Here is a 12,990-nt window from a genome sequence, read left to right as displayed (position 1 = left end):
GCAGCTCACAGATCACTGCACCTGTACATAGCCCATCTGTAAATAGCTCATCCAACTACCTCATCACCATACTGTATTTATTTATTTATTTATCTATCTTGCTCCTTTGCACCCCAGTATCCCTACTTGCATGCTCATCTTCTGCACATCAATCACTCCAGTGTTGAATTGGTATATTGTAAATATTTTGCCACTATGGCCTATTTTATTGCTTTACCTCCCTTATCTTACCTCATTTGCACATATTGTCTATATATACTTTTTTTCTGCTGTAGTATTGACTGTATGTTTGTTTATTCCATGTGTAACTCTGTGTTGTTGTATGTGTCGAACTGCTTTGCTTTATCTTGGCCAGGTCGCAGTTGTAAATGAGAACTTGTAAATGAGCCCACCTAGTTAAATAAAGGTGAAACAAAAAAAAGAAATAACAATTGATTGGCTAATGTGTTTGAGGTTGATCTCACCTGAGGTCCTGGAGGGCCTCTCTCCCCAGGAGGTCCTGATAAACCCTATAAAATACAGACCAGTTAGCACAGGCTCAATACACCCATCACCCAAACTAATGCCCGACTCAATGAAGTTGTCCACAAGGACTTGTCACATACAGTATGTGGACTTGTCAATAACAGCACAGTTACTTACTGGAGGTCCAGGCTTCCCAGAAGGACCAGGCAGGCCTCTCACACCTGTCTCTCCCTGAGACACAAATACACAGTCAGTCGCAATAACGACTAAACATTTCAAAGGAACTACACATAGAAAACATGTGATGCTGGTGCAGGTCTGGTATGGCCGTTTGGAATAATCATTGACTACATAACTCATATGCGTGTCCTTACCCTCTCTCCCATGTGACCAGTTGTACCACGCATTCCCACGTTACCCGGGAAACCCTGGGGGCAAGAGAGACACGGGAGTGGTAATATAAGGACGTTGCACACACACACACACACACATGCGCGCACAAGCACACACGAGTACAAAACAGAGACATTCTCAGTGTGCTGATCAAACCCTTGGCCCTGTACGCCCTACAGAAGCATCACTTACATACGTGCCTACTGAGCCCTGTGGGCCCTCCACACCTTCCTTCCCAGTGAAGCCCTGATGGAGAGACACAGCGTCACTCACACACACACACACACACACACACACACACACACACACACACACACACACACACACACACACACACACACACACACACACACACACACACACACACACACACACACACAGACACACACTCACGGTTCAAAGTTGTCCTATTGAGAATCACATCAACCACTTTTGTGTTAAATGTGTCACTCACCCTCTCTCCCAGCGGCCCAGGGATACCTGTTGGTCCTATCCGTCCAGGTGTGCCCTGTCAATGAGACAGTAGTCACTCACACTGCACGCTGTGTGCAGATGGCTACAGTCCCCAACACTAACTCTGTTCATGGCTCATCATTGCAGCTAGTTATTGATTATATAGGAATGTCTGCCAGATCATTGTGCATGTTTATGATAGTAATATCCACAATGATCCACTATGATTGTTGGTGGAACACAATAACTTAAAGTGTCTGATTGGAGTAAACTTTGAGGCTTTCTAGACTCACCGGAGGTCCTGAGGGGCCCTCTGGACCTGGCTCTCCAGCAATGCCCTGGAATCCCTTGATGAAGGACAAGGAAGGCGAAAGAGTGATGGAAAGAGTAAGAGGAGAGGAGAATGAGAGAATGATGGAGAGAGGAAGAAAGAAGAGAGCTTGTCGCATGGGTGTACTCGATGAGAGCATTAAAATGCAAATAAAAAACTAATTGGAATTGATTACATATAATACAATTAAAATGTTTGCACAATGCTGTGAGTCGATTCAGTGTTTAACTGAGTTTACAAATGTTTTGCTATTCAGCTGTTTAATCTACCGCTTAATGACTTTGTAATCATGAGTTAATTGGACCAACTATATGCAGGCTATTCAGTAATTATGCCTCTGGTACAGAGGTTAACTGTACCCAATTTAATAGGCTACCTCGTCCATCTTTGTTATATTACCACCTAATAATGTAAACATCAACAATGGAGTAATGTCTATGTTCCTGCAAGGAACATTAAATCAAATAACAACTTTCAGCTATCTAAATTGAAAATCGAACATTTTTATTTGTTTTTTTTTTATGGATACGTTGATGATGGCAGTGGCACATAATTTTATCAAATGGATAATCAATTGGTGATAATGCCCACATGCCAAATCATTTATCTTAGCCATCACTCTTCCTCTGCTCCTTTCTCCTTTTTCCCCTTAGTGTTCTCGCTGCCTGGTGAGGAGTCTATATTTAAGCAATAAGGCCCGGGGGGGGGAGGTATGACCAATATACCACGGCTAGGGGCTGTTATGCAAGACGCAACACGGAGTGCCTGCATACAGTCCTTAGCTGTGGTATATTGGCGATACACAAACCCCCGAGGTGCCTTATTGCTTTTATAAATTGGTTACCAACGTAATTAGAAAAGTAAAAATAAAATGTTTGTCATACCTGTGGTATACGGTCTGATACACCACGGCTTTCAACCAATCAGCATTCAGGGCTAAAACCACCCAGTTTATAATACAGTATATAGCTGAGATGGAAATACATTACACTGGCCAGATCACAGACCCTCTGGAGGTGACTGACTGGGCTAGAAACCACTTTCACGCCTCCTTATATTATCCACACCCCACACACTCATATGTTTATGTGAGAGTGCGTGTGCGTGTGTGAATGCACAGGTGTGTGTGTGTGCGCTCGTGCATGGGAAACCATCAGTGTGTGTGGCGGTGATGCAATATCACTGACCTACGCCCTCACACTCCTGAACCTTTTACAGCTCCCGTTTACAAGCATGGAGAGACACCCGATATCGTTAACTAGCTCGGTAGCAAGTACTTTTCTGCCCTATTAAATTTTTTGGGGCCTAGTCTGCGTTTGTTGTGATTGCCTGGTCACAAAATCATATAAAACCCATCATATATTTCAGGGGTGTCCTATAAAATGTGACAAGGTGTTTTGATTTGCTTTCATTCAGCACCTCGCCCTGCCCGGTCAAAAATAGCTGAGCTGGGAGAATTACAGTGTATCATTGACCAACCAATGAATTGAAACATAATGAGACTGACGACAAGAAGTTCTTAGAGTTACTAAGTCTCATAGTGACCTTTACGTGAACCACATGTATTGAGTATGAGTCTCTACGATAAGCCTATGTCTACTGTTAAAGCATCTTCTTGGTTTACCTTTAGGCCTTTACTGCCAGCTATTGCCACCGAACCTGAGAGACCCTGCAACACATGAGAAACGAGTGTCAACTCAATAGACACCAACAGAGGTCATGCACTGTATACACAAGCATTAGTGTGAATAAGAGACATAGCGCTGCCCATTTGCAAATACAGTATCTCCATAACGACACATTTTAAACAAGGAGACAAATGCCATTCATCTGGTCATATTCATGTTAGAATGTAATGACATGAGGTTGAAATTGAGGAGGGATGAATTAAAGTTGAGAACGCATATTCCGGTTTGTCTGCCCCACATGCAATGACAATCACTCGTGAATATGTCATACGAATCAGGGTTGTGAAGATCGCCATCTGCTGTTTAGAGCCAGAATGACTACAGTTGTAGGGTTAGGGTTGCATGCAAAATTCGGTAACTTCCAGGAATTTTCTATCTGAATTCTGAAAACACAGGACAACCCTACTCAGGAGACATTTTACTATAATCCTTTCTGATTGCACCTATACTTTTCTTGAGCAATACTTTCATATATTTTCTCAACAATCTGCCAATGTATGCAGTACAGACAGGAAAAAATCTGACAAAAGAAAAACTGTTGATTGGCAGTCTATTTTGTGTACATGGCTCAGTGTATGCAGTATATACAAGCTCAGTGTTTTCAGGGGTGTGGTCACTGTATTGAAATATGATATAGAATGGGAACCTGTGTACCAGGCTTTCCTTCTGGTCCCTCTGTCCCGGGAGGGCCTGGCAAGCCCTGTTGGAAACAAGTGGAAACACACACACACACACACAATAATAAGTGTACTGTGATTCCGTCGTTCATATTAGTTTTTAGTCAGCTCCATTAGATAAGCCCGTACAACCTTGGATACCCTTTATCACCAAGCAAGTGTTAGCATCTGGAGTTTTAACACTTAGCTATATTACTGAGGAGACAGATCTGTCCCTCCACACACACCAGCGGAGGCTGCTGAGGGGAGGAGTACATGGAATTTTATCAAATGTATGGTTTCCATGTGGTTGATACCATTCCATTCACTCCATTCCCGCTATTACTATGAGTCGTCCTCCCCTCAGCAGCACACACACACACACACACACACTGTGAATGTTCTGTGCTTACCGGTTGACCAGGCTGGCCAACATTCCCTCTCTGACCCACGCGACCCTGGGTAAAAGAGGGCAGTGGCAATCAGAATACCATTCAAATATCAAACGCAGAACTTAAATCACGCTTTACTTAATACTAGGGTTGCAAAATTCCAGAAACTTTCCAATAATTCCCAGAAATTACATATCCTAGAAATGCTGGATAACCTGGACATTTTGGAAATGTTACTGGAATTTAGCAACCTTCATAAACGCATTCAATGGGAGAGTGTCCTACCTTGTTCCCTCTGTGTCCAGGCTTGCCGTTGCGCCAAGCTGTCCCTCTATTCCCCTTCAAAGAAACATAGAGATATTTAATACACTACATGTTCCAAATGGCACCCCATAGGACTGGTCAAAAGTAGTGCACTACACAGGCCAGGAATAGGTTGCCATTTGGGACACTATTTCAGGACATGAAATCCACAGTTGAATCATCATTTTGACCAATCCTAACAGGCAGACTGATGAAATAATGACATTCAAAATGTTACATTCATTATGATGCATTCCTTTCTGAAGTCTTCTCTGACCTTCAGCCCCTCTCTGCCCAGTTTTCCCTGAGGGCCAGTTTCTCCATTCTCCCCCTGAAAGAAAATATCCAAAATCCATCAGTCTTCCACTGGTAAAGTGTCTATAACTTTAGATGCAGTGATAAGGCAGAGAGGCTGCCTACCTCAATGCCTTTAGTGCCAGATTGACCTTTGAGCCCTATAAAGCCAGGGGGGCCACTGGGACCCCTCTCTCCCTGAGGCCCTTGGATACCCGAAGCACCCTGAACACCCTGAGAGATAGAACAAGAGAGAGAGAGAGAGAGAGAGAGAGACAGAAACAGATAAACGGGTAACTCACAATAGACGTAAAAAGTATGAATCAACAGCTTTAGTTTTGCGGAATGTGTACAGGTCTCCAGAGACCGGGTTCTTACTCTCTCCCCCTTTGGTCCAGGGTCTCCCTTATCCCCGTCTGGTCCTCTTTTTCCCTGTAGAGGTCAGAGGTGAGGGGTCAGTTGTCAGACGAGGGCAAGTAAAGTAAGTAGCTGAAAAGCATGCAACCTGGTCCTTCATAGTGTTTTGAATCACTCCAAGGACAGCACAAAAATGGATTCCATCTAATTCAAAATAAATATCAGTAAATGCAGTACTAATACTTACAGTAATACCAGGGAAACCCATTGGACCTGGTATTCCCAGTGGGCCCTTCAATCAAAGAGTGACAGAGAATGGATTGAAGCGTTAGTTCCTTTTAGTTCATTTTTCTCACTTCAAGTAGAGGATGGAGAGAAACCACAGATCCACCAAATCTTCCCTTTCATGATGATCTTTTGATCTTTTGTCTGATCTATAGCCACACTTCGGCCACACTGACTGACACATTTTTTTATGAGACACCATCAGCATAATATAAGAGATATACAGGGCATTCGGAAAGTGTTCAGACCCCTAGACTTTTTCCATATTTTGTTATGTTACAGCCGGTCTAAAATAGCTGAAATAAAAAAAGAATTACTAATCTGCAGCAATCTACACACAATACCCCATAATGACATAGCGAAAAACAGGTTTCTAGAAATTGAGCTCAGATGTATCCTGTTTCCATTGATCATCCTTGAGACATTTCCACAACTTGATATTGGTCCACCTGTGGTACATTCATTTGATTGGACATGATTTGGAAATGCACACACCCGTCTATCTAAGGTCCCCCAGTTGACAGTGCACGTCAGAGCAAAAACCAAGCCATGAGGTCGAAGGAATTGTTCGTAGAGCTCCGAGACAGGATTGTGTCGAGGCACAGATCTGGGGAAGGGTACAAAACATTTCTGCAGCATTGAAGGTCCCCAAGAACACCGTGGTCTCCATCATTCTTAAATGGAAGAAGTTTGGAACCACCAAGATTCTTCCTAGAGCTGGCCGCCCGGCCAAACTGAGCAATCGGGGGAGAAGGGCCTTGGTCAGGGAGGTGACCAAGAACCCGATGGTCACTCTGACCAGAGCTCTATAGTTCCTCTGTGGAGATGGGAGAACCTTCCAGAAGGACAACCATCTCTGCAGCACTCCAACAATCAGGCCTTTATGGTAGAGTGTCCGGACAGAAGTCACTCCTCAGTAAAAGGCACATGACAGCCCGCTTGGAGTTTGCCAAAAGGCACCTAAAGGACTCAGACCACGAGAAACAAGAATCTCTGGTCTGATGCAACCAAGATTAAACTCTTTGGCCTGAATGCCAAGAGTCCCATCTGGAGGAAACCTGGCACCATCCCTACGGTGAAGCATGGTGTTGGCAGCATCATGCTGTGGGGGTGTTTTTCACCAGCAGTGACTGGGAGACTAGTCAGGAGCGAGGCAAAGATGAATGGAGCAAAGTACAGAGAGATTATTGATGAAAACCTGCTCCAGAGCGCTCAGGACCTCAGACTGGGACAACAGTTCATCTCCCATAAGGACAACGACCCTAAGCACACAGCCAAGACAACGCAGGAGTGGGTTCAGAAAAAGTCTCTGAATGTCCTTGAGTGGCTCAGCCAGAGCCCGGACTTGAACCCGATCTAACATCTCTGGAGAGACCTGAAAATAGCAGTGCATCTACGCTCCACCTCCAACCTGACAGAGCTTGAGAGGATCTGCAGAGAAGAATGGGAGAAACTCCCCAAATACAGGTGTGCAAAGCTTGTATCATCATACCCAAGAAGACTCGAGGCTGTAACCGCTGCCAAAGGTGTTTCAACAAAGTACTGAGTAAAAGGTCTGAATACTTATGTAAATGTTATTTCTGTTTTTTTCTATTTGTAATATTATTAGCAAAAACAAAAGAAGAAAAATCTGTTTCTGCTTCGTCATCATGGGGCATTGGTTGTAGATTGATAAGGAAATTTAAAAAAAATACATTTTAGAATAAGGATGTAACCTACGTTAACAACATTTGGAAAAAGTCAAGGGGTCTGAATACTTTCCGAAGGCAACGTAGTGTCTGTGTAGAATAAAGTGAAAACTGGAGGAGCTGTCAACCTAAACATTGCCGAGAGAAGGTCTGGATAACAGCCAGAGTTAAACTCACATGCAATCCGCCTGGGGGTGGGATCTATGGCATTCTAGCAGTTTACAACCTCTCCAAAATGAGTCATTTGATATCATACCAAGATACAGTGTGGCCATCATCCAGACATAAAAGTGACATTGACTTGCCCATTTTAAAGTGGGTTTACTTTCTTACGTTAGAGCCTTTCATCCATTAGCTTAGACCAGCTCTACCACAACCCATAAAAGCTAGAAGATGTAGGACATGGGATACACAAAGCATATTATAATCTGTAGCCTAACACTGTGACAAAGCTCTGCCACATGGGGGCACTGTGAGGTTGCTGTGTGAGTGTGTGTCTCTGGCAGGCAAAGTGTGGTGAAGGTGGTCAGTCCACTGGGTACTATGCTACTCACCATGGGCCCCTCGAACCCTAGCTCACCCCGGATACCCATCATCCCCATTGGTCCCTGAGGAAGACAGAGAAAGAAAGGAAGCAAGGGGGTTGGAGAGAGACAGGTATAGTAGTTTGTTTTACTAGAGCAGAATGAACTTTACCAGTGAAGAGAGGAGAGACTTACAGGGTCACCTTTCGGACCAGCGGCACCACTCATCCCAAGCTGTCCCTGTGAAAATACAGATGACCTTTAACCCCAGATATTATCCCTCAGAAAAATACATTTCCAAAGACAATCATCTGGTCCCAAGTCTCTGTTAGGGAAAGTTGTGCAGCTGATTGAGACTGACCTGAATTCCCCTGAGACCTGGAGGCCCACTCTCACCATCTAAACCCTGGGGCCCCTGGTGAAATAAAAAGAAATATTTCCTTGATAGTCTAACAAGCATAGAGCATGTAGTTCTGTTGAATGTGACCCAACTTCAGGCAAGAAAACACAACAAGACAAACGTCTCCTCTTACCTGCGGGCCTCTGGGGCCAACAACTCCAACAAGGCCCAACTCTCCCTAGAAGATAAATGCAGGTTACCTTTGGCAAAGACTGTCATGCACTTCGTTTTTTTTTTTAATCGGCTGTCCCCATAAGAGAACCCTTTTTGTTTCCAGGGAGAACCCCTTTTGAGTCCACGTAGAACCCTTTTGGTTTCCATGTCAAACTCTCTGTGGAAAGGGTCCTACATGGAATCCAAAAGAGTTCTTCCTGTAACCAAAAAGTGTTCTATGGGGACAGATGAAGAACCTAGTTCTAGATAGCACATTTCTTTTTACGAGTGTACGAGCTACCAATAAAATACAGTAGGTGCTAAGTTGATACATTATCTAAAATAATGGGAGGACCGTCATCTCCTGGGATCAAAATGTAATCTCACCTTTGAGCCGTTAACTCCCTGAGCGCCGACAGAGCCTGTGAAACCAGCGGCTCCCTGCGCAAAACACAAATACACACACTGAGTGATATGATGTAGGGTGACTGACATACAGTAACATTTGCAATTGGGACCCATTAGAATACTGTGTTTTACTGTATGTTGGAATACATAGTAGGGGAAGTCCAGACTCCTGTTGCCTGTCTACTCACCATTGACCCAGGAGTCCCTGGAGGCCCATCAAACCCAGCCTCCCCCTGGAAAGTCACAAACACATGGACACAAGTTAATGACACACTCAACTTTAGTGATAAACAATGGCCAGTAAGTACCAGTTTATTTGTTTGTAGTATTGTTACTGTGGGTCACTCACATCAGGGCCGGGGAGCCCCTCTGGGCCAGTGGCCCCACTGACTCCCTGAGGTCCCTGAAGAGAACACAGACACAGTAAACCTTTAGGGTTCTGGTCAAAAATAGTGCACTATAAAAGGAATAGGGCGCTATTTGGTACGCATACGGTGAGAGAAATACTTACACGTGGACCAACAAAACTCCGACGGCCTGGTAAACCAATGGAGCCCTACAGGACAAACAAAGATCAGATCCTCAGCTTTCAATTGAGAGGACTATTCACACAAAAGTCATCAGCAACATGCATACTGAGCATTACAAGGATATGAGAAAAGAAAATCAAGATAAATGTAATGTAAACTGTACCAGAACAGTCAGATCTCATAGTACTTACTCTTACCACTAAGAGGCAGCATATTCAAAGTAATAATATTGACTGGTAAAGACTGGAGATCGATATAAGTCTGTCTGGTACTCTAGTAATTACGAAACAATCCTACTTCAGTCAAAATTACCTTCTCGCCTGGTTCTCCCATTCGGCCTCTTCGACCCTTTTCTCCAATAAGGCCCTATAAGGCATTATAAAGATCGTTAAAAGGCATTATACATACAGTACCAGTCAAAAGTTTGGACACACCTACTCATTCCAAAGGTTTTCTTTACTATTTTCTATATTGTAGAATATTGTAGGGTGGCTACTTTGAATAATCAAACATCTAAAATATATTTTGATTTGTTCAACACTTTTTGGTTACTACATGATTCAATATGTGTTATTTCATAGCTTTTATGTTTTCACTATTATTCTACAATGTAAAAAAAATAGTAAAAATAAAGAAAAACTCTGGAGGTGTCCACACTTTTGACTGGTACTATATGTACTTCATAGAAAGTGTTAACGACTTATGCTCTTGATTAGTATTCTTCATTAGACCCATGTTTCAGAATTCATAATGCCAATGTTTCACTGTCCAACCCCCTTACCTCCTCCCCCTTTTCTCCCTTGGAACCGCCGTCTCCCCTGTACCCGAAGGGTCCCTAAGCAAAATGAGACAACAATCATTGATATAATCAGAGATATAGCATCCGAAATGACACCCTATTCCATATATAGTGCACTACTTAGGGAATGGGGCCCTTAAGACCCTGGTAGGGCTGTAGCCGTCACAAAAATGTTGTCAGCCGGTGATTGCCAAGCAAATAACTACTGGTCTTACGGCAATTGACTGTTAATTAACATAAACACATTTAGCTCCTTCAACACATAGCATACAAGCCACTGATACAGACATTTGGAACAACTACATTTAAAAAGGTCTAATAAATCCATGTAATATAGCATACACCTACACCTTCACCATAAATCCATTATTTATTTTAGACAGGTCTAAAGAAACATGATATGAAGAAAATGTAGTCTATTTCAGAAGAACAGAATAGTATACTCTGAGTCCTTATATTAGGCCCTGATCTGGCAACAATAGCTCATTTAGCAGACAAGATTTGCATAGAAATCCGTGCCATTATTTTATATAATTTTATAGTATGAAGAATACAATTGAAAAAAGCTGAATACAATAGAATGGATATTTTCTCCAAAGGATATGAGGGACTGCGCTATTCTGTGTTGAGTGGTTAACAAAGAAATAGGTATCTATATGCTTCATTTAGTTCTTAATGTAACTTTAGTTCTTCTACAAACGTTGGGCTATATGTTTAGATTTTTAATACATTGTAAGGCTGCATGATATGACTCTAATGATGATTTGAAAAAAAGTTGCATGAAAGGCATGAGCTCTGCTTTGTTTTTTTGCGCAGGTTGTACACACTTCATCAGTCTCTCATTCACAATTTGACCAGTACTTGATAATGCCTTGAATTATCTGGCAAAATGTCTTTTGTGTGGCCGTAATGCCCCCTATAAAAATCCATGTCTTTTGTGTGCCTGCAATGCCCCCTAAAAAAATCCATGTCTTTTGTGTGCCTGTAATGCCCCCTAAAGAAATCCATGTATTTTGCGGCCAGTGGCCATTGTGACCTTGAGCTGAATATAATAATTATAATTCCCTTCTCCCAGAGTGCCTCTCACTCACATGGCTCTCCATCACGTGACCGGGTCTTTCTCACAGGCTACAAGGGAAGACAGAAACATTGGGGACACAACTGCGCGGGTCATTATCCAATTCCGTGGTGCATATTGAAGATATTGGAAGAACAGTCCACATTTACTTTTTGTCAGCCAACAAGATTAGTAGGCCTTACGAACTGCAAAAGCACTAGCCTATATCAATCTACTATCCCCCATAGTACTAAAGTTTACCTATTCTATTCTGTGCGAGAAATAAATATTCCAAACATAATGTGGGACAATGAATAATACAACCACTAGCATCCAAAAACGTTTTTAAGCAATGAGGCTGAAACAACAAATCAGAACTTTTAGCTTAAAATGTTGATAAACTATCAGGATATTTCTTCACATTATAAGCACCGCAATGTGCACACAGCAGTAGGCTATAAGTTTGAATGTTCCATTAGCGGGAAAACACCATTATCAAAAGTGACCACAAATGTAATTATGCATGTAATGCTTTTATTATAAAAGTGCATTGTGAAAATGATCTTCCCCAAACTTTAAACTCACATGCTGCTCATGAATGCCAGTTAGCCTCTACACCCCTTGTAAAGCAGATTCTTGTGCTTAATTTTAAGAAGTTATTTGGCCACTTTACAAACCTTATCAAAACATATAGGCCTATGGGCTAGGCTACATGAGGTGTGTGACTATGATTAGAAAAAGTCAACAACAAAAAAAGGCATTGTTTCTTGCCTTACGCTGGGCATCATTCACAAGTGATAATATATACTTCACAAGTGATAGGCTAATATTGTCACCTATCAGACTATTGTTAATTTAACCTTGTCCTTACATATACTAAATAATATACAGTGCATTCGGGAAGTATTCAGACCCCTTGACGTTTTCCACATTTTCTTATGTTACAGCAATATTACAAAATGAATTCAATCAAATATGTTCCTCATCAATATACACACACACAAAAAAAAGCAAAAAAAGTTTTTCGAAATTTTTGCAAATGTAATTTTTTGGGGGAAATGTCAAATGTACATAAGTATTCAGACCCTTTTCTCAGTACTTTGTTGAAGCACCACTGGCAGCGATTCGAGTTTTCTTGAGTATGATGCTATCAGCTTGGCACACCTGTATTTGGGGAGTTTATCCCATTCTTCTCTGCAGATCCTCTCAAGCTCTCTCCTCCTCTTTTTAATAGAGGCCATCACTGTTTTAGAAATGTTGTGCAACATGAGGTCATGGGTTCTCATGAAGTGTTTGATTAGATTTTCAATTACATTTGCATTGATGTCAGAGTGATTAGAGGGACAATAGAGTGCTGAATACCAGGCAGTTAGCAAGTTTGTACAAATGACCATCAGCAGCATTAGAGCTTGGAAAAGCCTAATTACCGTGACTAAACGGTTTGATTGCCTTCATGACCCGTGACCACCGGTGTGGCAGTAATATGGTCGAGTAACAGCCCTAGGCCCTGGTTAAAATGAGTGCACTAAATAGGGAATAGGGTGCTGTTGGAGGCTAGAATGGTTGTTTCTGAGAACAGAAAGTTATCACGTAACAAGTCACTGAGTGGTGCCCTCACCTGTCGCCCGGGATCACCCAGCGTCCCAGGCTGACCGTCCTGCCCATTCGCTCCATCTTTCCCATGGAGCCCTGCTCTGCCCGTCACGCCATTTGGCCCCGGCTCACCCTGCAAAACAATAGATACCATCACCCAATCAGAGGCTGTGGACTGTGACAGAAACACCACCACCCAACCAGAGGCTGTGGATCAGTGA

The 12,990-nt window shown here is 42.6% G+C and overlaps 1 protein-coding gene across 4 annotated transcripts in view; it reads right to left on the bottom strand.

Moving 5' to 3' along the window:
- Positions 1-12,990, bottom strand: part of si:ch211-196i2.1 (collagen alpha-1(I) chain) — a 149,176-nt gene that overhangs the window by 14,113 nt on the left and 122,073 nt on the right. For all 4 annotated transcript variants that reach the window (XM_024402588.2, XM_042311149.1, XM_042311150.1 and 1 more), the window contains 25 exons: positions 12,795-12,902; positions 10,102-10,155; positions 9,633-9,686; positions 9,302-9,346; positions 9,140-9,193; positions 8,979-9,023; positions 8,770-8,823; positions 8,363-8,407; positions 8,191-8,244; positions 8,025-8,069; positions 7,860-7,913; positions 5,580-5,624; positions 5,354-5,407; positions 5,102-5,209; positions 4,959-5,012; positions 4,664-4,717; positions 4,400-4,444; positions 3,977-4,030; positions 3,267-3,311; positions 1,605-1,658; positions 1,313-1,366; positions 1,051-1,104; positions 840-893; positions 643-696; positions 465-509 (listed from right to left, as the gene is read on the bottom strand). In XM_024402588.2, the coding sequence (XP_024258356.2) occupies positions 465-509; positions 643-696; positions 840-893; positions 1,051-1,104; positions 1,313-1,366; positions 1,605-1,658; positions 3,267-3,311; positions 3,977-4,030; positions 4,400-4,444; positions 4,664-4,717; positions 4,959-5,012; positions 5,102-5,209; positions 5,354-5,407; positions 5,580-5,624; positions 7,860-7,913; positions 8,025-8,069; positions 8,191-8,244; positions 8,363-8,407; positions 8,770-8,823; positions 8,979-9,023; positions 9,140-9,193; positions 9,302-9,346; positions 9,633-9,686; positions 10,102-10,155; positions 12,795-12,902 (1,386 nt within the window). The remainder of the gene's footprint in view (positions 1-464; positions 510-642; positions 697-839; positions 894-1,050; positions 1,105-1,312; positions 1,367-1,604; positions 1,659-3,266; positions 3,312-3,976; positions 4,031-4,399; positions 4,445-4,663; positions 4,718-4,958; positions 5,013-5,101; positions 5,210-5,353; positions 5,408-5,579; positions 5,625-7,859; positions 7,914-8,024; positions 8,070-8,190; positions 8,245-8,362; positions 8,408-8,769; positions 8,824-8,978; positions 9,024-9,139; positions 9,194-9,301; positions 9,347-9,632; positions 9,687-10,101; positions 10,156-12,794; positions 12,903-12,990) is intronic.

The sequence above is a fragment of the Oncorhynchus tshawytscha genome, linkage group LG33 (genome assembly GCF_018296145.1).
Source record: "Oncorhynchus tshawytscha isolate Ot180627B linkage group LG33, Otsh_v2.0, whole genome shotgun sequence".
NCBI classification, from domain to species: Eukaryota; Metazoa; Chordata; class Actinopteri; order Salmoniformes; family Salmonidae; genus Oncorhynchus; species Oncorhynchus tshawytscha.
Note: the sequence above shows the minus strand (reverse complement) of the source record. Positions and strands in the feature narration are given on the sequence as shown.